Raw genomic sequence first — 27,197 nt, 5'->3', positions numbered from 1 at the left:
TGTGGGAAGAAGCTTTGGGAAGACCAAGGATGAAAAAAAGGGAAAAGAACCTAACACTCAATGCAATGCTACTTAAGGAAAAACACATAAACCGTCCTTCATGCTTTCAGTCCAAAACAATGTTGTCTCTTAAGAGGGAGGTTTGCAAACAGAGGACATGAGATCATTTACAATCAAATCATTTCAGATATTGAATGATGATTCTGAAATATACATTCTATTTCCATCAATGTGAGGTCTATTTCCATACAAATGGTGAAAAAAGTAGACCAAACCCAGCAGTATGGCTTCTAAAAGGAATGGCAGCTGTGGTTCTAGCCAGCCATGGAAAGCACTGGTTTTGTAAGTACTATAGTAAAGAGCTCTTACTGAAGGGAAATAGAAAGTTTCAACTCAAAGAAAGGGCATGGAAAGTATCTGAGGACTTTCCTGGCTGTTTCTTACAAAGCCATGGAGAAAAAATTGTCTCCTGTGCACCCTGCTCTTCACAACGCCACAGTAAAGTCGAATTCACCACCTGCGAAACAGCTGCCTCCTGTAGGCTGGCCACGGAGGAAGCACACATGCTCCATCAGTTGGGCCAAGGCTACAGTCAGACGAGTATGAAAGTGTCAGGCCCAGCGCTCCTGGAAAGTGAACCCGGAAACACTCAGTGAGGCACCACAGGCACGAGAAAGAAGAGACAGGTGTCCAATGGGCACAAGTATGTCATGCTTAGAGATACACAACACAGGATGAAACAAAAGACATTTATTTGCAAAGTACGATTATGTTTAAATTGTACCTATGTTTAAAAATGGCCTCTTTGATCGGTTATAAAAGTGCAGGCAGGTTTTATAAAACACACACTTTGCCTCTCTTCTATCCTTTTGTGGGAAGCAGGCGGATGCTGGCTGGAGGACATTTAAGAGCTTGGAGCTGAGGCTCATCACAGCCAAACCCCTCACTTGCCAAGGGAGCGGAGCTGCCACTGACGCTTCTCCACTCCCGCAGAATCTCCTATTGAGCCCTGGGCCCCCCGAGGACAGGATGTGACCCTGGCTGGCATGATTCATTCAACCCCTTCATCTCAGAATTCTTTTGCAGAAAAAGAAAAACATGACACTTCTATGGTTAAAGATTTCCTTAAAGAAGAAGAGACATCGAAACGAACCTTTGTGCTCTGTGAAATGAGAGAACAAAAGAGATTACTTTCAGTGAGTTGGTATCTGTAAGCTAATCAACTGGGTACTGGCCTCTTGTTAGAGGAAAAAAAAAATCCAACTTGGAAACCATTACCACAGGAAAAAACAATGACTATGTTGTTCATTTCCTGTTGGTCACTTGGCAAGTCTAAGAAGTAGGACATATATATCCATAAGCCCTTTAAAATACACATCTTTTCTTTTTTCTTCTCACTATATAAAACACATATATACTGTCCTAAAGTCACTTGAAAAACACACTGACTGCTTACAATCCATGGAAGATACCAGTAGGATGCAAGAAAATGAGCATTTTACAGACAGACCTTTGATAGGCTTTAACGTGAATTGTTTTATTTAAAACAGGGATCCATCAGAGGTGGTGAACTATCAGGGTCAAGGTTCCAGAGCATGGCACAGATGAAAGGTAATACTCACCAGCACCTCACATGGGACTCAGTGACAATGTCAGCAACACACCATGGAAGGAGAACAAACCCGATGTAAAAGGCACCTGGCTGGGCAGAAGCTGTGGTGTTCACTGCCTCTCCAGCAGGTTTGCTTTTGTGCACTGTGGGTAAGTCCGGATGAATAACATTGGGAAGGGAATAATCGGAAGCAAGGCTCCTATGCAGGCAGCTACCCTCTCCTGATTGGTGTACACTCGCCATGTGGTGGAAGGTCTTACAGGAGACTGAGGTTACCAAACAGGAATGCAACACCTCTCTCCCTTTTCTGCTCTAGAAGGAAGGGGAACCCTTCCCCCAATGTCAATTTCAGCAGCGGCTTCTAAAGGCTGTTAAAAAGCATCCTAACTTAAAAACAAATAACAACAGTAACCAAATAAAAGACAGAAAAGTGGCCTGAACTTAAATCAATCAATGGAAAGGTAGATTCGTAAAAATAAAATAAAAACTGGCGACCAGTCCATTAACCATGGGGTTAATGCCTTGTCTGAAGAAAGATGTTTATGCTGCATCCGCGATACAGCAGGCGAGGAGCTGCTGTTGGCAACTGGTAAGGAATAGCTACCGTTTCCCTCCAACACACCGCACTGCTACCGGTGACCGCATGCCAAGTGCTGAAGTTAGAAGAGACCCCACGTTGGCAAAGGCCCCCAGGCGATGAGCTGCCTGACGCGGCCAGGTCTGTGGGAAACAAGACTTACGATCTCAAATAATGACCCCCAAGTGCCCTCGCCTCTTCCTGCTTGCCCTGTGCGCCTCGACCTCCTCACAGGGAGATCCAAATGAGTTCCGTTTCCCTCTCAGTTCTAGGCACTCTGGAACATCTTTGATTAACCAGGGTTTTTCATTTCTTTCCAACGCCATTGGTGACTTTTGACTTGGAATGCCGATTCCTTCTCCTGGAAGAATGGCTTTCGTTGTTGCTTGCGTGCTTGGGTGGGCTGTCTTCAGAACCTGGCCAAAGGAATCAGAGCACACCGTCACCCTGGGCTCTGGAGACTGGTGGCTGTCCCTTTCCAGACCGCCCTAGGCTTCCCGGGGAACAGGTTCTTCCCTGATACGTGCACTCCCCCTAGTGGCCTCATTCATAAATGAAGGCGAGGCTCTCCAAGAACTAGTACTGAAGGAGCACACGCCTGGCACAGGGTTCAACGCAACAGCCCCCCAAAGTCTGGGTGGTTCCTGAAGCGTGTGTACATCTGCCCTGTGTATGATGGACATGGTCATGATGGTGAGGACCAGAAGTGAGAGCACAAGTGAAACGGAAGCCCGAACGAGGGGCAATTAGAACACACACCATGCGGTGCCCATCCTGCCTTGCAACCAAGGGTTTCCATCCCTTCACCTGCTCCACACCACCTTCTAAAACCGACGTCAGGAAAGATTCTTGACACTATAAAATCAGAGCTATTTCACGCCCTCTACCACTTGATCTGGAGAACATCTTTACAATTCAGGCCCCTGCTGCCCATGAGGGAGGGCACTGGGCAGCCTCTGCCCTCCGGCTGAGCCTGTGGTCAGTCCCTGCTTGGCCTAGAGGCCAAGTCAAAGGGTTGGTTCTCTGCCCCAGGGCTCTGATCCAGCCCCATAGGAAATCGCCACCTGAGGCTGCCAGCAAAGAAAAAGTTACCAGAGTTACTGTCTCCACTGTAAGTAGCATTTGGCTTAGACTAAGAGATTCTTTCCCCACTCAGAAGACTTCTGTTTTTGTTTGTTTTCTTTTTTTATTATTCCATCTAGTAAATACATCTCTACTACTGCTTAATTCTTTTCAGTGGAGATCCTGTGAGTGCCAAGGTTGTTTGTAAGGGCATGGTTCTAAATAAGATACCTGGGGAGCTCCTCTGCCCATCTCTATCAGATTTCACAACGGGTCGCTCACTGATCAATTCCGTGATTCAGGAGAAATTCCCCAAAAGGGCGGCCAGCAACTCAGCAGAGTGTATGCTAGTATCTCCCCTGGGAGATCTTTAATGAGCCTGATGCCAAAAGAACTTTGGAGAATGACTGCAACAGAGCGCTTTCTTCTCCACTGGCCCACCGTTTCTCTGAGCAATTTTGTGAACTAAAATTCAGTCTTTAGTATTTGTAATTTTCTTTCCTCAGCCAAGCTTCCCAATCAGCTTATAAGGATTGACAAGGAATTACTGTCCAATGAAGTCACCTCAATGTCATTATTCTACAAGTCTAATTCTTTGAAATAACCAGGTGGCCCCAAATCTTCCCAAAGCGATCCTTAGAGGCCAGTGGAGGCTCCCTAACTACACGACTGAAATCTCTTACACTGCTCTGCTCTGCCTCTTGAATAAATGCCATTAAAATGATCCCCCTTTTGAAAGCCTTTTCCTTCTGATACACAATTCTTTTGTTTGTTTGTTTGTTTTCGTTTTTGTTTAAGAGACAGGGTCTTGTTCTGTCTTCCAGGTGGGAGTGCAGTGGTGCAAGCACAGCTCACTGCAGCCTCGAATTCCTGGGCTCAAGTGACCCTCCTATCTCCGACTCCTGAGTAGCTGTAACTACAGGCATGTGCCACCACATCTGGCTAATTTTTTAAGCTTTTTGTAGAGACAGGGTCTTGCTCTGTTGCACACGCTGGTCTCAAATACCTGGCCTCAAATGATCCTGCCATGGCCTCCCAAAGTGCTGGGGTTACAGGCATGAGCCACTGTGCCTGGCCGGATATACAATTCTTCCTGTTCACTCATGATGAAAGCCAAGAGAACGTTCCCATCAGGGTGCTTGAAACAGTGTGGGGCCCTCACGAAGGGCAGAGCTACATGGAGCCTCTTCTTACAAACCAAGTTTTTCACTCAGATCCTGTGAGCATTTTGCACGTTTCTTTTTCTTTTTTCTTTTCTTTTCTTTTTTTTGAGACAGAGTCTCACTCTGCTGCCCAGGCTGGAGTGCAGTGGCATGATCTCAGCTCACGGCAACCTCCGCCTTCTGGGTTCATGCAATTCTCCTGGCTCAGCCTCCTGAGTAGCTGGGACTACAGGCGCCCGCCACCACACCCAGCTAATTTCTGTATTTTTTGTAGAGACAGGGTGTCACCATGTTGGTCAGGCTGATCTCGAACTCCTGACCTCAAATGATCCACCCGCCTCAGCCTCCCAAAGTGTTAGGATTACAGGCGTGAGCCACCATGCCCGGCCATTGCATGCTCCTTAATAAGTGACAGGAGACATTCGACGGGTAGGCCTGAGACCCTTGAAGGCTTATATCATCTCCACTTAAAGAATAAGTAATAGTTCCACATCTCAAGGACCCAGTAAAATTTTAAACAACGAACAAGAAGATACCTTTTGTCCCTTTCCTGTGATGCCAGGAGATCTCTGGACTGTAGGTGCCATCTTCACACTCTGAGTAGGTCTAGGGAGAGAGACAGGCTTAGTGCAGGAATTTCAGGAACTCCCTGGGAGAAGTGGCAGAGTAAAAGGCGAGCACGCTGCGTCCCTGCCTCTCCCAGGCTGGGATCATCACTGGCAAGTGACAGAACCTCCCTGTGCTTATGTTTCTTGGCTATAAAAACCAGGTTCTTTCCTCTCCCGGGTGATGCAGAATCAGTCCTTCCACAACATGCCTTAAGTTCTTTAGACTGAAGGTGTAAGTAAAGGATGAAATTATTATTTTTACTGAAAAAAAAATATTACTGTCTACCAGACTGCCATCGTGTCTTAAAGTCACTCATGTCTATTTTCTATTGTGTCCTCATATCTACTAAATGAAGGTCAGGGCAAGCGTTTGCCCAGAAGGGCCATAGGCCAGAACACAGGAAGAGGCCTCCACACAGTTCAAGAGCTGGGGAGAAAACCCAGCTTCCAAAAGCCAGTCCACGGCTTTCCTTCACTTTTTTTTTCCTCCAAACAAACATAACATTTTTTTATCTAACAAAAGTTAGATAAAAATATTGATCTACTGAACAGAGCAGTCACAAGCAGGGCCAGCAACTGCTAGGGAATGAGTTACGACATGCAGTCTCTGCAGTGGCAGGACTGGAGGCCCTGACCTCAGTGTTCGCCTCGCCATATCCTTACAGGCATGTGCTCTGAGCTAACCTGCCTCTCCTTCCATACCTTTTCTCGGTGACCATAGTGTTCTGCATACCAAATCATGCCGTACAGACAGAGGAAAGTGGTGAAAGCCTGGAAGAGAAAAACAAATGACACTGCACAAAAAAATTCAATTGCCCAGAACTTCGGGGTTTCAATGGGAATTAATGCAGGATGGCTCAATGCATTGCTGCCGTCTGGACGCAGGTTACAAAACGGCTGGACATGGCAGAGATCAGACCTCAAGGGGAGGGTGCACACCCAAAGCTTCTGACAACAAGGGTTATGATGAGACCACAGTTACTACCTGGGATTCTACTATCAGAAACCAAGAAAGACCATTTTCAGATGTGGGATATGGTGGGATGCGTTTTCTTGATAGCTTTGCGGGTTCTGTTGAAGACGACATAGAGGATTCTATGTTCTAGTTCTGATTTTCAGGGCCCATTCTCTCCCGGTTTCCCCATCACATGAGAGCGCTAAGAGGACTCAGTGTGTCAGCTTCTAGGGGGAAGAGGTCACAATGGCCCCTGAGGGCCCAAGGACAAACACTCCGGGGGCAGAGGGTGGGGAGCTCAGTGGGACAGGGCTGCCCTTGCTTTTCCAGGCTTTTGAGTGTCAGTGACCCTACTCTGACCCCAGTTTTTGTTTTTCTTGGTTATATGGATAGGAAAATAAAGAGAAAATAAAGATGCTCTGTAAGGCCCTGAGTGGAATGAGGAGGGTGTGGCCTGTGGGTGCCCAGAGGCAGGGACAACCTCTACTCCACACTTGCCCCACCCACTCGGCCTGCCCCCACACCCCAAATTATACCCTAATTTAAGGAAAGAAAAGCATAGACAAGAATCCAAAGCTTCAAAACATGTCAAAAAAATCAAAGCTTGGGAAAAGTCTCCGGCTGCCTAGACTGCATACCAAAGGCAGAAGGGAGGGAGGGCGAGCAGGGACAGCAGGGCCATGAATCTCCCCGGCCTCACCTTCCCCACTTTAAGCAAAGCAACCAGAACAAAACAAGCAACTGCCTGTTCCTTCCAAATTCCTCGCTCTAGAAACCCATTCACATCAAGCCATCCCGGTGTTGAGCCTCCATCTCTACCCCTGCATTTCCTGTGGACACCTGGGCACCTGTCATTTTCCTGGACCCCTATCATCTTGCACCAACTGTGAGGACAGCTGTGAGAGCATGGAGGGACCTTCTCAAGGAAATAATTTTAGTTCTAAGAATCATAACTTTAGATCCAAAAGGTCACCTCAGAGACCATTAACTTCATTGCCTCTCATTTTCCAGAAGAAGAACGAAAGCTCAGAGAGGTGAACATTGGAGCTGGAACTCAGGTCTCTTGAGACCCCCGGATCTGAGTTTAAGGGATGGCTATTGATACAAATATTGGCTTTATGCCTATATAGCTTTATTTCTCCATCCATGTATCCATCTCTGAGGACGAAAAGCATCATGGGAACAGCGAACAGCAGCAACTTCCCCTCTTCACGGCCACAGTCTGGTGGTAGGGTGGGAAGGCAGGGGCTGTGAATTCTCATCATGGCAGCTTGCAGTCTAGCTTTGGCCCAGTTCCTTTATCAGCGACATTTCCTGGTAGCTGCTGGATACACAGTGCCATCTTAGCTCCAAAAAACAAAGGAGAGCAACACTCCGGCTAGCCATCCTCTTCCGTGCCAGTTACGTGGAAGCAGGAACAGTGGCAGCGTGGAGAGAGAATGAGAAGCACAAGCAACGCCACTGGTTCATTTCCTATTAAACTCACGTGCAAACTGGCATATACCTACAGGTTGGGGAATTTTTTTTTTTTTTTTTTTGAGACGGAGTCTCGCTCTGTCACCCAGGCTGGAGTGCAGTGGCCGGATCTCGGCTCACTGCAAGCTCCGCCTCCTGGGTCACGCCATTCTCCTGCCTCAGCCTCCCGAGTAGCTGCGACTACAGGCACCGGCCACCACGCCCGGCTAATTTTTAGTAGAGATGGGGTTTCACCGTGTTAGCCAGGATGGTCTCGATCTCCTGACCTCGTGATCTGCCTGCCTCGGCCTCCCAAAGGGATTTTTTAAAAAGCTCATCTCCATCAAAAAATTAGGCCACGAATGAATACATTAAAACTACAAAGTGAAAATGACTTCTAACCTTTAACACACTCTTAATGCTTTGCCCAGATTTCTTATATATACCAACATTAAGTGTGTCATTTTCATGACATGGAAAGAGTGGGAAGGACTAGAGATGATTTGCAGAGTGTAAGCCTGTGTATGCGTTAGGCCCCTTACACAGAGCAAAACAGGACATTCTGGGTTTCACACAGGGGGCAGGGGGGTTAGGTTCCACCTCCCCAAACCAGAGGGCTGTGGGGAGGCGGGTCCCTCCACTAGAAGTGTCATTGCAAACTCTGACCACCAGAGGGCAGGCACGCGGGACTCTTCCCTTCCCCAGCCCCAGGCCCAATAGGACAGGCAGTGGCAGCTGCCGCTCCCTCCAGCGGCAAACGGCAGGCAAGTGGAGAACGACAGGTGCTTATCATCACAATCGTCACACAGAGGGTCTGTTGTGATTGCCAAATCTACTTCACCTGCGTACAAAGAGGCCCATTTTACACTTGTCCCAGCAAACAGAAGCCGGTAATTTACAGGTTTGCAATCACACCTGTGGAAATCTAGGCACGTACCCACTGAAAATGTCAAGGCTCAGATTTAAAATAGCAATTGCACACGTCGTTTAAAGAAAGGGCAGGGGAGCGAGAAGAAACTACATGGGATGACAGCCAGGCTGTCCAGGACCACGGGGGCTGGCGGCAACGAGAGCGCAGGACCCCAGCTTGGCTTCTACATTATGGTAATGAGCATTCAAATTAATGACAGCCGAGCAGACAACCACGCTCCTGGAAAAGCTTACTAACCAGCACCCGGGATCTTTGCTTCTGCATTAATCTCAAGCTCCTCCGTGTGCGCTCTCTTACCAAGCCAGAGGAGTAATTAGGGGCTTTGCTTCTCTGAGTGGTGCAGAAATCACAGTGTAACTTGAAGCTCTCTTATTTAATAATGTTCGCCTCTACTCCTAAGTCTGAGATCAATCTTGCTCTTTATAATAAAGGTCAGGAATATAAAAAAAGTGCCAGGACCTTGTTTCTGCTCTTCTTTAAAGGGAGGCAGTGGAGACCCCTAATCATCCCGTCTCAGGGCTTCTTTTCAGGCCAGGTCCCTCTCTCATGTCTCATCACTGGTAAGTCTAATCAGAGATTCTGCTTGTCTTCAAAATCCTGCTCATCGTCCCGGCCTGACCTCTTATTAAGGAATCCCAGCCTCAGTCAGCTCCTCTCCCAGAGGCATGTTTCCCGAGCTCGTAACCTAATCCCAGGACTCCAACCGCGCCCTCCACATGGGCTCCTCCCAAGTATTTTATTTCCACCAACATGGAAATAAATCTTCCCAGTGTTACTGACAGATTAGAATTTCCCGTCAAGCAGGAAACTTCCACCTGTAAATTCTAAAGGTTCCTCAAACCCAAATCCCCTGAACCAAATTCACCTCCTCCTTTCAGTGGGCTTCTCCTATATCCTCCAATCTGTCACTAGCACCGGTGGCCACCCAGTGGCACTAATTAGAACCTTTGGAGTGGCACTCAAGTGCCCTCCCAGTGATCACAACAGGAACGGCATCGTGTTGAGCGGATTCCTTAAACAACTCTCAGATCCAGCCCTTCCTCTGCATCTTCAATGCCTCTGCCTTGGTTCAGCTTCGGTTACTCGTCAAGTAGGCCTGGCAGCACCTCTGACTGCACCTCCGGCCCCCAACCCATCTTCCCTCTAGACTCTCCCAGCCTCCATGGTGTTTCTCCATGAGACACAGATCAGACCACATTGTTTCCCCACTTAAAAATCACTGGGGCTCTGACTACAGCCGTGCAAAGCCCTTCCTGAGCAGGGGACCCTGTCCTACTCTTCATCCAACTCGCTCTCTTCACTGTCACTCCTCAAACAGGTCACCACCTTCGTGAGCCGCTGGGCACTCTCACAGCTTCCTGTCTTTGTATGTTTGTCCCCCGGCCACCGGTCACCTGTATGTCACAAGTCTTTGTTTCTTGAACTCATTCCTTTATTCTCCACGAAGCTGCCGAGTACTTCCTGTGCACCAGGCACTGTGCTTGAGACAGTGGGGCCAAAAGGATGACTTCAACTTATTCTTTCTGAGCAAGGAGTGCAGTGTGGAGAAGACAGATAGAAACAAAACAAATTCCACTGCACTGGGGTTAGAACTGAGAGTTACGTACAAAGCGCTACTGGTCCCAAGGAGGGAGCTATCTACTTGCCTTGAAAGTCAGAGCATATTTCATGGGGGGCATATGTTTAAGTTGGTTTTGGGGTATAAGTTTCACCAGGTAGATAAGGCAGGGAAAGTCTTTCAGATCAGGCAGAGAAAACAGCATGAGAAGGGAAAAAGAAGTCTGAAAGGATGACTTGTTTAGGTAACTACCAGCAGATAAGTGCAGCCTGAGAATAGAGTACACGTGGACAGATGTGATGGCATGCTCCCACTATGAAGGTCCTGAACACACGAGCAGATTTCATAATTCATCTGGGAGGTTTCGTGGTGGGGGGCTTTCTTCCTTCTTGAAGTTTCTTCCTGTGTGGAGGAAGCTTCACTGCTTCCCTCCACCCCTCACTCCTTCCCTGGGGAGGAGTCACACCTTGACTGGTGACTCTAAAGAAGCCAGCATTTCCTGCAAAAGGTGAATTCTCAGTAATGAAGATGCTACTCTGATCCCCATATCTTTCCTCTATCTTGCTTATCTCTTACTTACTTTTTAACTCAGGTGGGGAAAAAGATTGTGTTATTGTGCCCTCTCAAGCCCCCAACCAGAGAGAATGATTTTTAGCAGGAGAAAGAGATTGAGTTCTGAATTTGGAAGATCATTTTGACAGCAGCAAGGAGAATGGATTTGGAGGGCAGAACGGCAAGAAAATGTGTGCTCTGACAGCCGCAGGGGCAGTGGGAATGGAGAGGAGATGGAGTTCAGCTATACTGTCGAATTAACAGAGCTTAGTGACTTGCTGATTCGAAGAGTGATGGAGGACAGGAAGCAGCCTCCAGGTTTTTAGCTGGGGCCTGGGAGGTTGGGGGAAAGCCAGCCATGCACTGTAACCCTTAAAAATCCTGCTCACCTATCACCAAGGAGCCTTCACTAACCCCAGCATGTCTGCTGCTCTGAGTATCCTTTAGCCTTATGCACACAATCTTTTATAGTATTTATCACATATTAACATAATTAATTTGCATGTCTAATTGCCATCTGAACTCACAGATCCTTGGAGGGCAGTGATGAAGAGCAGTTCCCTACAGAGAATGTCTGGGTTTGAGTCCTGGTTCTGCCACTTAACTACCTATGTGACCGTGGGCAAGTTAGTGAGCTTCTTTGTGCCTTCGTTTCCTCATCTATAGAAGAGGGATAAGAAAATACCTTCCCTCAAAGTGTGAAGATCAAATGTGGAATTCATGAAAGTGCTTAGAATAGTCTCTGGCATATAGTAGGCATCAGTAAATCTTATCATCGTCATCTATCTGTGTGGCTAGAGCCCCAGGCACAGCACGGAGGAGCACTCAGCAACTGTCTGTGAATGAAGCCCGGACTAAGAGGTCTGCACCAAGTGAAGCAGAGGTCAATGGGAGCATAAGAAATGGTGCATGTCCTCAATAAGTTACAATCACACAGACACAAAGGCTAACCCATGTAAGGAGGTATATTCTAAGTGTCAAATAAGTAACCGAAAGTCTCTAAAACTTAAAGAGAAATTAGAGGGGTCCCTACAGTCTGGGTGACTGCTATGGTTTGAATGTCCTTGCCAAAACTCTCCTTGAAACTCAACTGCCAACTTAACAGCATTAGGAGGTGGGGCCTTTAAGAGGTGATAGGTTATGAGGGCAAAGCCCTCATGAATGGATTCAGGCTGTTACCTTGGGAGTGGGTTCCTGATAAAAAGCATGAGTTTGGCACTTCCCTCTCTGTCTGGTACACTTGTTTCTGCCTTCTGCCCTTCCACCATGGGATGACCTCACTGGATGCCAGTGCCATGCTTTTGGACTTCCCAACCTCCAAAACTGGGAGTGGAATAAACTTTGTTTCTTTAGAAATTACCTAGTCTACAGTATTCTGTTATAGCAACAGAAAATGGACTAAGACAGAATATTGGTACCAAAAAGTGGGGTGGTTACTATAACAAATATTTGAAAATGTGGCAGCAGTTTTTGAACTGGCTAATGGGTAGAGGCTAAATGAATTTGGAGGCACAGGCTAGAAAAAGCCTGTATTGCTGTAAAGGGAGCATTATGGGCGATCCTGGTGATGGCTCAGAAGAAAAGAGGGAAAGCCTCAGTCTTCTTAGAGATTACTTAAGTGTTCATGACCAGAATGCTGGTAGCAATATGAACAGTCAAGGCCATTCTGATGAGGTTTCAAATGGAAACGAGGAGCAAGGATTGGAAAGTGGAGTAAAGGGCACCCTTGTCATATAGTAGCAAAGACCGTGGCTGAATTGTGTCCATGCCTGAAGGCTTTCTGGAATGTGCAACCTAAGAGCAATGAACTAGGATATCCGGTGGAAGACAGCCAAGCAGCAAAGCATTCAGGCTACTGTGTGGCTACTTCTGGCTGCATACAATGAAATTCGAGAGGAAATAAATGACTTAAAGATAATTTATAATTAAAAGGGAAGCAGAATGGAATAATCTGGAATATTCAAAGCCTGGCCATGTAAAGAGTGAAAAAGCATATTCCAAACACTAAGGGTAAGGCCACATGACTCTTAAAGAGATTACCACGGAAAGAAAGAAACCAGGTGCTATTCATCAAGAAAATGGGAGGAAGACCCCTGAAAGCAAAAGCATTTCAGAGATCTTCAAGCCTGCTCCTCCCATCACAGACCCAGAGCTCTAAGAGGGCAGAATGGTTTTTGGTTACAGACCTGGGGAGCCCTCCATGGGCTCACTGACCAGGGCTACCTAGGGACTCTATTCCCACATTCTAGCAGAGTGCCCCTTGGCTGCCTTAGCTGTGGCTCAAGTGGGCCTTGGTGTGGCTTGGGCTACCACTCTGGGAGGGATAAGCTATAAACCGTGGTGGTGTCCATGTGGTGTTAATTCTGCAGATATGCAAAATCCAAGAGCTGTGGAGGACATGGCTTCCTCCACCTAGATTTCAAAGGATGCGGCAAACTACCTGAAGACTAGGCAAAAACCCGCCACAGGGGCAGTGCCACTGCAGAATGCCAAGGAGAAATGTGCGGTTGGAGCCACCAGAGAGGAGCAGTGGCAGCAGGGTCATCCCCAACACCACAGAACTGTAGGGTCACCAGTGTGCAACTCCTGCCTGGAAGAACTGAAGCACTGGCCGAACCCGGCACAGCCACAGGGGTGGAGCTGCTGGGCCTGGGGGCCCAACTCTTGCCCCAGGCCAGGATGCAGAACATGGAGTCAACGGAGATTGTTCTCCAGCTTTAAGATGTAATGTTTCCCTGTTGGGTTCTGGACTTACTTGGGACTGCTTATCCCTTTCTTCTTGCCTGTTTCTCCCTTTTGGATTTGCAATGTCTATCCTATGCCTGTCCCACTATTGTATTGTGGAAGTAGATGACCTGTTTGATTTCACACACTCACGGCTGGCATAGTTCTTCTTGGCTGTGGCTCAAGTGGACCTTGGTGTGGCTTGGGCTACCACTCTGGAGGGTATAGGCCAGAAACTGTGGTGGTGTCCATGTGGGATTAATTCACCTTAGGATGAATTGTGCCTTGACTGTCACTCATATCTGATTTAGATGAGACTCTGAACTTTGGAGTTGATGCTGGGCCAAGTTAAGACTTTTGGGACTACTAGCATGAAATGAATGTATTTTGTATGTGAGAAGCAGGGGTGAGGGGTGGAATGCTATGGCTCGAATGTCCCTGCCAAAACTCATGATGAAACTTAGCTGTCAATGTAATAACATTGGGAGGTGGGGCCTTTAAAACATGATTAGGTCATGAGGAGTGCACCCCATAAATGGATTGATGCTATTATTGCAGGAGTGGGATTGTTATCACAGGAGTATGTTAGTGATTGTGAGAGTGGGTTCCTGATAAGAAGGGTGAGTCCGACCCACCTCCTGCTGTCTTACATGCTCACTTCCACCTTCCTCCCTTCCATCATGGGATGACGCTTGCCAGATACTGGTACCATGCTCTTGGACTTCCCAGCTGTTAGAACCGTGAGCCAAATAAAGTACTGTGATTTAATTTCTCTGTAAACTACCAAGCCCATGGTATTCTGTTGTAGCAACAGAAAATGCACTAAGACAGGGACCAGAGAGGACTGCCTGGGTAGGTGGCCTGAGAAGACCTTTCTGGTCACTGCTGCCTGGGGGCCAGTGGTAAGGAGGCAGCTGGGAGGCCTGTGATTTGCTGTGGTGAGGAGGGTTGTCTGTCTTGTCTTGGGAGTACTGCCTATCTCACCCTCCCTGTGGGCAGGTGGTTCTCTGATACCCAGTGAAGAGGGCACCCACCTCTGCCCCCTGCAGTTAGGTCCTATTACAATTCAGACTTGAGGTGCACAGGCCAGAGATATATCCGAGAGAAGCATGGTGAAAATCTCTGGGCACTTCTGACACATTTCCCTAACCGATTCCTTACATTTAGTCTCACTGACATGGAAAAATATACTTGGGCATTAATTCTGTAGTTTAAATACAAAGGAGATCATTATTCCCCTCTATTGTTCAAGATGAAACAGGACAGAACAGGCTCACTGTGCCTTGGCACAGTTAGGATTTCTAACAAGTAACCCTAAAAATAGATCCCGTTAAAGGCGATAAAAGACACATTAAAAATACAAAGGTTAGTCTTGCCAAAAAAGAGAAAAGAAAAGAAAAAATTAGACCCAAATGTGATTAAGCCTGCAGATCCAATTACCGACTTACAGAAAATACAGAGGACAAAGACATATGTTAAATTATAAGATAGGATAAAAATAAGTAAAATCCAGACTGTGGGAAAATCTATAGGACAAAAGAGCTGCTTTCTTCAACTGATAAATTACGAGGGAAAGAGGGTTAGCGATAGAAGGAAAACCTACGGATTAAGAGACTTAAAAGGCATGCCAACCAATCACGATGGGTGAATGTGGATTCAAATACATTGTTAAGCAAATACAAGCTTTAAGAAAAAGTTAGTAATTTGAACACTGATTAGGTACTTGATGATATTAAGGAATTACTGTTAATTCTTTTTCAGATATGATAATGGTAGGGTGGTTGCATTAAACCTAAAAAGCATCCTGAGCTTCTTTTAGTGATCCATCCTGAAATATTAAAGGTGGATCCGTTCCAAAATAAGTTAGGGGTTGGGGCCGTGAGTACAACATAAGAGGAAACACAATTGGCCCTGAGTTAATAACCGATGATGGGTTCATGAGGGGCCATCTATTCTCTCTACTTGCACATGGCTGAAATGTTCTATGATTATTTAGAAAGCCCAATACATTTTCTAGACTAAGTGAAAAATCTTAAGCTTAAATATAAAATAAGAGCTTTTCTTCAAAATAATAACTTCAAATATTTAAATAAAGAATGGCAGTCACAAAATGTGTAACTGGGTGCTATCTTACTTCATTTGAAAGGTGAGGGAAGAGCCCCAGGGCAAAAGAACCAAGGCTTAGGCCAGTGTCCCTCCAGGCTCTTCCCTTCAGAGTAGAAGGTTATATCCAGACTTGGGTTATAACATGGGCCTGGAAGGCAGAAATTGCAGGATCGAATTATCTTCCAAAACATATTTTATTGCCTGTGAATCACCATATGTCCTTTTATATATAAATCCATGTGCAATGATATGTATGTTAAGATGTATACGGCATGATGATGAGAAAGCAAAGTGCACTGTGATCTTCCTTGTCCCTTCATGGCAGTCCCTAAATGTGTAGCCCGTGTAGACAGATTCCCATGAGTGAAGTAAATGCACGTGGGGTATACCTGACGAGGGCACTGGACTGTAACCTGCTCAGGGGACTTGTTTCAGATACTGTGTAGGTGTGTCTTATTCTTGAAATTAGGCTGGTGGCCAGTCTCAGACAATTACAACAGAACATCTTTTTATGAAATTCTAAGGAACTTTGACACACAACTTCTTCTCCCTCTGTTTAAAGCAATACTATGAGAGTTTAGCTAATGTCTTTGGGTAAAATGCAATGACTTACCACGCAAAGAAGCCAAAGCACAACATAGAGGATTTGGGTCTTAGAGAAGAGATCTTGTCCAAATTTTATGCAGACAATGGCCTCCAGGAAACCAATGACCCTAATCAGACAGAGAACAGAGGGTAAGTATTAATCCGTCTTACCAGAGGATACACATTATCCAAAATATGCATGATTGAATCAAAAAGTTCAACTCATCACATGATTTCTGCCCCAAACACTGGTAGCAGGTACCCCACAAAATAACACTGTTCAAGCCAACGGCATTTACTTCGGAAATAATAAAGAATTTTTCACCTCTGCCTTCTTCCCAGACCAAAATCATGACTCATAAATTTTAATAGCTAGGGCGCTGGCATCACCTAACTCAGTCCCTCCATTGCTATAAGGGTGGGTGATCACGCCGCCTCTGCTGGAACCTTCTCAGGCACAGGGAACCTACTACCTTTGCAAGGTGGCTTATTTTTCTGGTCAAACTCTTTAGCAGTTACAAAGTTTTTCTCTGTCTCAGGCTGGTATCTGCCTCCTATACCTCCTACCCTGGGTCCTGACATTGCCCTAGTATGTCACAGGTGAGAAAGCATCATTTCAGTGGAGGAACCCTGAAGGCTTTTTTACTGTACTTCTGAAGTCTAGACTGTGATTAAGAGGCTAGCTGGCTGCCACACAGGGTGAGTTTGACCCTTCCAAGGGAGTCTTTCAATAATTTGAAGGCATTAATCACATTCCTTCCCAGCCTTCTAAGAATTTCCAGATTAAATAGCCCCGTTTTTGGTGACAATATAAACCCTTTACCTTCTCTTGATATGTAAAAGATTGTGCTAAATACAATTTTTTTGTTTAAGGAAATGCCACACACTTCATATTTCCCCTTTAAGGCATTAAAAAAGCCACTCTTGTGTTCTGTATCTTCATTTATGGCTATAAAAATTGGGCTTTTCTAAAGGTTCAGGACTTGGAGGTAAGAATGGATGAGGTGAGGTTGACACAGTTGGCCATGAGATCCCAGGCAGCATAAGAATAGTGATTTCAGACAAGTCCATTTTATGCATTCCTTGCTCAAGATAAGATCTGGACATTCCAGGAATGGTGTACTCACACAGATGTTTTCTAAAAAGGCAAGAAGGGGCAGGGCATGGTGGCTTACACCTGTAATCCCAGCACTTTGGGAGGCTGAGGTGGGTGGATCACTTGAAGTCAGGAGTTCAAGACCAGCCTGACCAAGATGGTAAAACCCCATCTCTGCCAATAATACAAAAATTAGCCACGCATGGTGGCACACACCTGTAGTCCCAGCTATTCAGGAGGCTGAGGCAGGAGAATCACTTGAGCCTGGGAAGTAGAGGCTGTGGTGAGCCAAGATGGCACCACTGCACTCCAGCCTGGGCAACAGAGTGAGGCTCTGTCTCAAAAAAAAAATGGCAAGAAGGGCTAAGAAGGCCTTTGGCACCCCAGCTTACTGGCAGACACAGTGGTCACTGCCATCATCAACAGTGCGGATGGCTCGAAACAACTGAAGGCCTGAATGCCTGGAGTTAGAACCACGTCAGCAAAGCAGCAAAATCAACAGAAAGTCTCCGGAATGTGTCTTTAGAGAGTCTGCGGCTATCTTTTCCCCTAGCCCAAACCAAACAAGGTTTAACAGTGGTTGGCTTGAATCTTTAAAGCGCTGCTCCACAAAGCGTACCACATGTGAGAAAGCATCATTTCAGTGGAGGAAGCCAGGTTTTTTCACTGTACTTCTGAAGTCTAGACTGTGATTAAGAGGCTAGGTGGCAGTTACATGTTTGGTATTCCAGTCTGTGCAGTGAGGAGACATAAAAAGGATGATTTTATCTTTGGTTGGGACTTCCTGAAAAACTCCTATGCTGGGAGTGTTGAGCCCAGGACATAAGTGTGATTATCTACCCATAAGCCAGAGAGAACACCCTGAGTTCATTATGAAAGATTTCTGAATATTCAACTAGACTTGAGGGTCCCTACTTTTTTTTTTTTTTTTTTCAATGGAGTCTAGCTCTGTCGCCCAGGCTGGAGTGCAATGGCACAATCTCGGCTCACTGCAACCTCTGCCTCCCTGGTTCAAGTGATTCTACTGCCTCAGCCTCCTGAGTAGCTGGGACTACAGGTGCGTGCCACTACACCCAGCTAATTTTTGTATTTTTAGTAGAGGCAGGGTTTCACCATGTTGGCCAGGCTGGTCAGGAACTCCTCACCTCAAATGATCCATCCACCTCAGCCTCCCAAAGTGCTGGGATTATAGACATGAGACAGCCTGAGGCCCCTTTTAAAAGCATGCTGATTGGCCTACTAAAGCTGTGTTTCTCAAACTTTTGTGATTTAAGACCCATTAAGAACCATGGCAAGAAACATAATTTTCACTGTGATTCAGTATACAGGCGCGCGCACACACACACACACACACTCACGCACTGAAACAAAAGCTTCATAAGACAATTTGCATCCTTATTTCATTTTAAGAAAATACTGGCCAGAACCCAATCATTGGCCTCATAATGACCTGAAGTTTTTTTTAATTTTTTGTTTGTTTGTTTTTTTAATTTTTTGAGACTGTCCCTGACTCTGTTGCCCAGGCTGGAATGCTGTGGCATGATCTCGACTCATGGCAACCTCCACCTCCCAGGCTCAAACAATTCTTCTACCTCCCAAGTAGCTGGGATTACAGGCTCACGACACCACGCCCAGCTAATGTTTGTATTTTTGTAGAGACATGGTTTTGCCATGTTACCCCGATTGATCTTGAACTCCTGAGCTCAAGTGATCCACCCACCTCAGCTTCCCAAAGTGCTAGGATTATAGGTATGAGCCACTGCGCCTGGCCAACTTGAAGTTTTTTCTGAAGACCAGTGCTTTTGAGTTAGTGACTTTAGGATATGATTTGCTTCAATGTGCTGAGGATTCTTAGCTAAGCCATTGTCTGTGTGTGTGGGCACGTGTCATGAGAAGGTGGCTAGGAGGAGGTGAGGGGGTCGGCTATGGGATTATATAAGTGTGGAGAGTCCCGGACTGAGGCCTGGGCATGGGAAAGGCACAAGGAAAGGCCAGGAATCAGGGGAAAGGGCTGAGTTGAGGTCAGGATAACATGGACATAGAAGTCCACCCTTAGGCTTGGCTTTTAGTCTGAGGGGATCCTAGAGGGTCTGGAGCAGAGGGTTTAACATGGTTTTCTCTCTCTCTCTCTCCATATATATATATATATGTAATTTTATTTTATTTTATTTTATTTTGAGACAGAGTCTCACTCTGTCGCCCAGGCTGGAGTGCAGTGGTGCAATCTCAGCTCACTACAACCTCTGCCTCCTGGGTTCAAGAGATTCTCCTGCCTCAGCCTCCCAAGTAGCTGAAACTATAGGCGTGTGCCACCACACCTGGCTAATCTTTTGTATTTTTAGTAGAGAAGGGGTTTCACCATGTTGGCCACGATAGTCTCAACCTCCTGACCTCGTGATCTGCCCGCCTTGGCCTCCCAGAGTGCTTGGGATTACAGACATGAGCCACCATGCCTAGCCAGTTTGCTTAATATATATTTTAAATATATATATATATATATATATATATTTTAATTTTCAGCTTTTATTTTGCATACGGAGGAATGCTACATGTGTATATTGGACCCAGGTAGAGAGCATAGTACCCAGCAAGTAGTTTTCCCACCCATGCCTCGCTTCCTCCCTCCCTAGTAGTGAGCAGTGTCTATTACACTGATGTTTATGTCCATGTGTACTCAATGTTTAGCTCCCACTTTTAAGTTAGAATATGCGGTATTTGGTTTTTTGTTCCTGCTTAGGATTATGGCCTCCAGCTGCACCCATGTTGCTACAAAGGACATGATCTCGTTCTTTTTTATGGCTATTATTCCATGGTGTCTATGTACCACATTTGCTTTATCCAGTCCACCACTGATGCACACCTAGGTGGGTTCCATGTCTGCTATTGTGAACAGCATGGTGATGAATATTCAAAAACCTTCTGCTGGCTGAACAGAACTGTGTGAGAAGACAAGAGCAGAAGCAGGGAGGCTACTGCGCTCATCCAGACACAGGGACTCAGGTTGGGGCTGTGGAGATGGTGAGAAGTGGTGGGAACCCAACGATCACATGGGCTCCTGTAACCGCCAGCAACCGCCCCCACCATTACCTCTGGCCCACTAGAGGGAGTCCTCATCAATAGCATCCTTCCAGAAGGCTAACATTACTTTTCTACCAAGACTCAGAGGGCGGCTAGTTTAGGGCTGAGGCCTAAGGCTTGAGCACAGTGGGAGCCTGTATTAAGCCCACCAGTATGAGACCACCTACCTCCTCCTACCTCCTCACCCCCAGGGGGACTGGGGGTTCCTCCGCACAGCTCAGCAATAGGTCCCTTTACTCAGTTCAACTTTAAATCTCTTTGAACTTTCCCAGGATAAGCTAGGTGGCCAAATTGTGGCTTAATGGAATTCAGTCAGGGCCTCCATTCCCTGTGGTGCCATCCACCATCCTGTATCCTGATTTAGCAAGGTTAAAAGGTAAATAAACATTTGGGCAGCCTGAGGTGCTTCTGCTGGGAGCAGGCACTACAGATTCCTGACCTAGGGCTGGTTACTGGCGCACGTCCTCCCAGCACCCCTGATTTGTGGAGCCAGCTCCACAAGGTGGGAAAAAAGATGATGTTAATGCAGAGGCCAGAGTCAGGAGCTCTTCGGTGAGTTGAGTGAAGCAGGCATGCTAGCAGGGTTGTTGTAGGAATCTGGGGGATGAAAGCTCTAGGCTAGTGTGTGTGAGCCAAACTTGAGAAGCAGAAGAGGAGTTTTTGGCTTGCCAACAAGACTGCACGTGGATTCTGAGGATGCCACAGCAATGCTGGGGACATGGAGGCCGGGTACCTGGCTGCTGCATCCCACACGCACTGCTCCACGGCTGCACAAGCAATCCCTGGACGGCTGAGAGGGTGGGTGAGCCCCTCTCCTGGCAGCCAGGGGCCAGCCTCCAATAACATGGATGGAGACGTGAATCCATGTTAGCTCAATGACCACACAATCACACAGGATGGCATGAAGTGTTCTCCAAGTTCAGGAGTGAGCTTCTAGTTCTGATTAGCGGGGGCAAAGACATCTTTTTGGAGGAAGCAAGAGCTAAGTGTGGCATAAACAATAGAAACAATTCCTACTGTGCTCCTCTGAACTTTCTAACTTCCAAAGAATCCCCGGGGCAAGGAGGGGAGAAGTGGGTCTTGGGTGGCAAACCCAGAACTGTTCTGCTTAGTCGTTTAGATACTTAGTAGGATTTGGGGCAAGATGCCATTTGAACACAGGGGGTCAGCTGCTAAAAAAAAAAAAGCTTTGTAACTACTGTCAGAGCTTCTGAGATGTCAGTGGACGTGTACTTGAGTGCAGGGGATGGGGTGTGGCAAGATACAGGGAGGATGAACAGACACAGTCATGAGGAGAAGGGGAACTGACTATAAAGCTATACCAGCAGGACGGCGGTGACGCCCTTTTGCTGGGAAGGGACTCCCCTCCTGACACCTGTTCCCCTGTGTTTGCGCCCTCTTCCTAGAAGGAAGCTCATGCTCATAGCTGCATCTACCCTTTAGACAGACAGTCTGGGCTGGGTAGTGGCCCATGCCTGTAATCCCAGCACTTTGAGAGGTCAAGGTGGGAGGACTGCTTGAGCCCAGGAGTTCAAGACCAGCCTGGGCAACATGGTGAAACCCTGTCTCTACGAAAACTAAAATATAATTAGCTGGACACTATGGTGCATGCCTATAGTCCCAGCTACCTGGGAGGCTGACGTGGGAGGACTGCTTGAGCCTGGAAGGTCAAGGCTGCAGTGAGCTGTGATCACTGACACTCAGCTCCAGCCTGGACAACACAGCAAGACTCTGTCTCAAAAGAAATAAAATTTAAAAAGAAAGAAAGCCCGAACTATGGGCCTGGAAGAACAACAGAACAAAAGCACAATTATGAGAAATTGTAAGGAGGAGAGAGGGATAGAATGGGAAGTCAACAAAGGGGATTGAAAAGAGAAAAGTGAGAGGAAATCCAGGACAGATGTTGCAGAGGGAAGAGGACAGTTTCAAGAAGGCAGATACTGTACAGAAGATCCGAGAAGAGGATGGAGAAAGGACTGGCTAGTTTGGAGCTGACCTTGGAGACCAGCAGAGGTGGGAACTTATTGTGATGGACACGTTAGCAGCGGTGGGATAACAGGCAGCGAGGAAACTGGTCAGGTGAGGAGCAGCTCTGGCTGCCTCTGGGAGGCAGGATGCAGTCCTGGGCCCTCAGGCAGGGTAGGCTCACTCTCCCGTGAGGGTCCACCCTATACACTCCCAGGAAAAGGAAAAGCCAACTGTGCACTGCTGTTCCAGCAGACCCTTGGCCACCTTCCTCCTAGGACCAGGCGAAAAAACACTGCTTCTATTTAAACTGGGCCAATACTCTTTTTGAGGCAGAGAAGCTCAATTCTAATTGGGGTGGAGTGGGGAAAAGACAAAGATGACATAAACCCCACACCTGGGGAATTTGTTCACATCAGTCTGGCCCCAAAACTCCCACCGAGCTGAAGGAATACCATGTGACATCTAAATAGAGAAAGAGCCCACCTTTCCACGTGGCTGCTTTCTCCCTGTCAGGGATCCCATTCCCTTGCTGGATGGCGCCCTCTCTTTGCTGAGTGCAACACCTTTCGTATAAAAGGTTTAAAAGCTCAGTCTATGGCACAACTGTTAGGGATGACATGTATTTAGCTACAACAGCAAGTAATTCATAAAAACATTTTGAGGATACCATGTTTATAGAAGAGAAAGTACCCTCTTCAGGAGAAAAAGGTTGGAGTGCTGGGAAAGAACCCCAGGCAGGTACTCCTATTTGACCTTTGCCTTTCTCCTTCCACCTCCCAAAAGGCAACATTCAGAAAGTCACTATTTAGGGCACTGCTCCCTCTCATTTCTCCACCTTACCAAAGTCTGAGATCATTCCAAAATTAGTGAAAAGAAAGTTATAAAGCAGCTACTAGTGATTAAAGGAAACCACACACTTAAGTGTTTTCTGTTTTGATAGGAGAGGAAATAATGACAAAACGTCGGGGAGATAGAGCTGGGGCAGAGGAAGGAAGTGGGTGGCCTCCGGGGTCAGGAGAGCGGGAGGTTGTGGTTCCTGTTTCGCCTTCCCTAGCTGGCAGTGTGGACCGTGCAGGGGGCAGCTCTCACGGTTGTTCACACTCACAGGAGGATCCACTGGGTGTGATTTATGAGGTGGGCTTTATTATTTTTCAGCACAGCTCACTGGTTCTCACAAGATTCATCAATCTTGATATCACACTGTTCCGGGGGTTCTCAATTCTCAGTAAAGCACACTAAGTTAGCCCAATGATCCCTCCTTTACATTTCACTATATTTTAATCACTTTCAAACAAGCCACAACTTTCTGGGGCAGTGTTTATCACTCTTCGGCATAGCTTACTTTTTTCCTTTTTTTTCTTAAAAAAAAAAAAAAAAAGAGGGAGAAAGACAAGGTCTTGCTCTGTCATCCGGGTGGGAGTGCAGAGGCACAATCATAGCTCACTGCAGCCTTGACCTCCTGGGTTCAAGTGATCCTTCTGCCTCAGCCTCCAGAGTCGCAGACTACAGGCATGTGCCATCATGCCTGGCTGACTTAAAACACTTTTTGTGGAGACAATGTCTTGCTATGTTACCCAGGCTGGTCTCAAACTCCTGGCCTCAAGTGATCCTCCCGCCTCAGCCTCCTAGATTGCTGAGATTACAGGCATGAGCTGCCATAGTGGAGTTTACCTTTGCCATTTCTCCCTCCGTGTGGATGGTGTTTTATGGTTGTCCAATTAGAAAGAAACTTGTCATGACACAACCTCTCTCTCTGACCCACCTATTTTCCTCAACATGTAAATCGATACAATTCTGTGGAAAAAGAAATCCACTCCACAGCAGAATAATAAGACCTTGCTAAGGACTTTTAAATATGAAAGCAAAATGCACGTGGAAAGAATGTGTGAGTGGGAGAGAAGAGCTCAAATGCAGGAAAGCCCATTTCCTCCTTGGACAATCCTTTAGAAGGAGCGGCCCGCATCCTTTCTTCCGGGACACAGGGCCCTCACACAAGAAGCGGGAGCGCTGCCTCTGCTCTGTCAGAAATCTGGGAGATGTGTGAATCCTCCCTCCTGCTATATCATGAACAAAGGAAACCAAATCCATCTTATCACCCTTTATGCTGCAACCACTTTGGGTAAGAAAATCAAGCTTACCACACAGAACTTATGAGAAACAAATGACAATGGCCCTTAGTCTTCTAGGAGTCAGGAGGAACCTTCCTAAATCTAACCTGAGTATCAACATTTTTAGCCTTTAAAACTATGTCACCCTTCAGAATCTAGATGACAGCTAGAAACACACACACACACACACAGAAAAATGGAAAGGAATGACACTAAAATATTAACAACAATTATCTCCAAATGGTTGACTTCTTTGGGTGATCTTTTAGTTCCTTCTAGATCCTTTACTGAATTTTTATCATTGTGCATGTATTACTTTTTAATTGGGAGAATGTACTGTTTAAATATCTGTGAAAAGTAATTTCTTCTCTATAATGGGTGTGTGTGTGTGTGTATATATATATGTGTATATATATACACACACATACACACATACATATAAATAAAATCTTGTCCACCTGCCTTCACAGAAAAATTATACTGAAAGGCTGTTAACACAGGGTCAAGAAATACCCAAAGAAATTTAGGGCTTAAGTGGTTTTTAAATCTCCACAATAACAGATTACTCACCCAAACACCCAGCACTGTGTTCCTACGCGCTTGCACTGTGTGTCGGTGAGGTAAGCGTAGTACTGTCTGAAACAACAAAGTTGGAATTCATTGAGAGCTGCTGGAAGACCAGCAAGTCAGGACATAATTAAATCACTTTGACAGAGTGAATGTAAAAACCGTCCCTCCGTGTCCCATGTCAGGCTGCCTGGTCTAGTTCTGTTCAAGAGAAGAGAAAGCCAGTGCCTGCTGAAACATTCCTGTAAGAGATTCAGCATTTGGGTTAGGCTGGAGGGAGGGGGGAGCATCATTTAAAGGGCCAGATTATTGTCTGGTCTGAGTGCCAGGGTGTTTGCAACTAACTGATCACAACCATTTACAGATTTCTTTGTTCCTTTTCCACTCCCACTGCTTCACTCGAGTAGCCTTATAAAAAAAAAAGAAAAAAAACACAAAACGAAAAAGAGCCAGATTATTGGCAAGGCAGTCTGGATTCAGCGGTAAGACTTCCACAGCCCCGCCCAAAGCAAGCCCGGGTGGGTGTTTCCATGTCTAGCTCCGTGGAGGTGACTCCAGAGAGTGAGCAGCACTGTCCATCGGTTGTCCCCTCTGGTTCTCTCCAGGACAAAGGTTGCTGATTGTAACCAGGCAAAAAATATACAGATTTTTGGCTTTCAGAAACTGGAATGGGACCCCAGCTATATCTCACTGCCATTGAGTGCCAATTACTTGGAATGTTACTGACAAGTTCAGAAAAAAACAGGCAATGACATGGTGCTGAAAGGCTCAGAACAGCACCATCCGGTAGAAATGTAATGCAAGCCATAAATGCAATTTTAAATTTTCCAGTAGACGTGTTAAAAAAAGTAAAAAGGAACTATAAAATCCATTTTATTAATATGTTAAACTAATATTTAAATAAATATATTAAAACATTATAATGAGGTATTTTATATTCTGTTTTGGCCCCAACTCTTCAAAGTCTGGTGTGTAGCTTCCACGGACGGCACGTTTCATTGTGGACCGACCACATCTCTGTGCTCAACAGCCACAGGTGGGGAGTGGCTTCTGTGTGGGACAGCACGGCTTGGAGTCTTGGAAGTACCCCTGAAACTCAAGCCACCCTGAACCAGAAACTCATCATCTTTTTGGGGTCACTGACTCTTTGAGGATTTGACGAAAGCTATGACAAAGGCATAACACTTTGCATTAAAGTTCAGGGGATTCACAGATACCTGAAGCTCATCCATAAACTACTGTCTCCTCACCCCAAAGACCAGAGTGAAGAATTCTAATTATAAAGAATGTAGCTTTTCCTCTAACTTCATATTGTCATGACTTAATATGTCTTGACCATTTTAGCTACTTTACCCTCTAACTGGACCCATTTCCTTACATTGTACTTTATATTATCAGATTAAAAGCATGTTCACTCAAATATCTTCTCAAAGCAGATTCGTGTGAAAGTCTAATAAAGAAGGAAGAAGCTGGAGATGTGGTGTGTACGATTTACACTGAAGCCTCTAAACTCTCCTTTTAGGACCTAACATTTGCTAAATGGGGTGGCTATGTTAAAATCCATTAGCAGCACGTCCATCTTTCCAAGTAATTTGTCAAAGAACCTCCTTACATGGGAACTGCCTCAAACAGTGTTAAGGGCACAGGAAGTGCCTGATTTTTTAAACAAAGAGAGTTGTGGAGAAATCCATAGGGTATTATAAAATTTTGAGGATCTCTCAAGAGTTCAAAACATTGGATTTTTAGTGTCTAGTTTTTGTTTTGGAATGTTTAATACTGAAATTTTATGATAAATCATACGTAATTTGCTATTCTGTTCTAAGAAGAAACTTCTTTCCATTCTTACTTTATTGATTGCTCTTAATTTTATGAAAGAGCTGCAGTGAATCTTTTCTGAAAAAATTGTAAAGTCTCAAATTAAATTACATTTTAAATAGGGACTCTAAACCATTAAGAAAAAACAGGATTTATGAGATAATGACTGCAATAGACCACTGATCTAGGAAGTTTCAAAGGGCTGCTGGCTTACCCACTCTTCTTTTCCATTCTGGTCATAACAAAAAGAACAGATGGGAATGTTAGGCTTAACTCCTCAGGACTTGGACGTGTCTTACTTGGTTTGTTGAATCCAGGATCTGGAGGTTTTTTTTGGTTTTTTTTTTGGTAATAATGAATGATAACAAGAAGAGGTGCTGGCTGGAAGGTCTGTTTGACCAAGGTGTGGATCTACTGTCCTTGGCAAGTAAGGCCTGCTGCTTGTGGGGTTTGCAAGCACATTAAAAATAATGAAATAAGCAATCTTACAGCTTCTAAAAAGCTAACTCTTTTAATTGCTTAGATTATATTTGTACCTTTGGCAGATTTTTGGTCTTGCTACTCTTTAATGCCAGTATTCCATATTAGTTATAAAACCCAAATGCCGTTTCTAAATAGGAAAAATGAAACAAATGAAAATGCTTGCTTTGAACCGCACTGGGACCAGCCTACTTGAG

The 27,197-nt window shown here is 45.8% G+C and overlaps 1 protein-coding gene across 2 annotated transcripts in view; it reads right to left on the bottom strand.

Annotated features, from left to right (window-relative positions):
* Window positions 1-735: 735 nt before the first annotated feature.
* Window positions 736-27,197, bottom strand: part of PTDSS1 (phosphatidylserine synthase 1) — a 71,554-nt gene continuing 45,092 nt past the window's right edge. The window contains exons 9-13 of one of the 2 annotated variants that reach the window (XM_003902996.5): window positions 24,709-24,774; window positions 15,917-16,016; window positions 5,725-5,793; window positions 4,951-5,020; window positions 1,517-2,605 (exon numbers count right to left, since the gene is read on the bottom strand). In XM_003902996.5, the coding sequence (XP_003903045.2) occupies window positions 2,496-2,605; window positions 4,951-5,020; window positions 5,725-5,793; window positions 15,917-16,016; window positions 24,709-24,774 (415 nt within the window). In that variant the 3' untranslated portion in view covers window positions 1,517-2,495. Of the gene's footprint in view, window positions 2,606-4,950; window positions 5,021-5,724; window positions 5,794-15,916; window positions 16,017-24,708; window positions 24,775-27,197 lie in introns of both variants that reach the window. The other variant, XM_021942520.2, reaches the window with a different exon arrangement.

This window comes from Papio anubis, chromosome 8, assembly GCF_008728515.1.
Source record: "Papio anubis isolate 15944 chromosome 8, Panubis1.0, whole genome shotgun sequence".
In the NCBI taxonomy this organism is placed as follows: Eukaryota; Metazoa; Chordata; class Mammalia; order Primates; family Cercopithecidae; genus Papio; species Papio anubis.
Note: the sequence above shows the minus strand (reverse complement) of the source record. Positions and strands in the feature narration are given on the sequence as shown.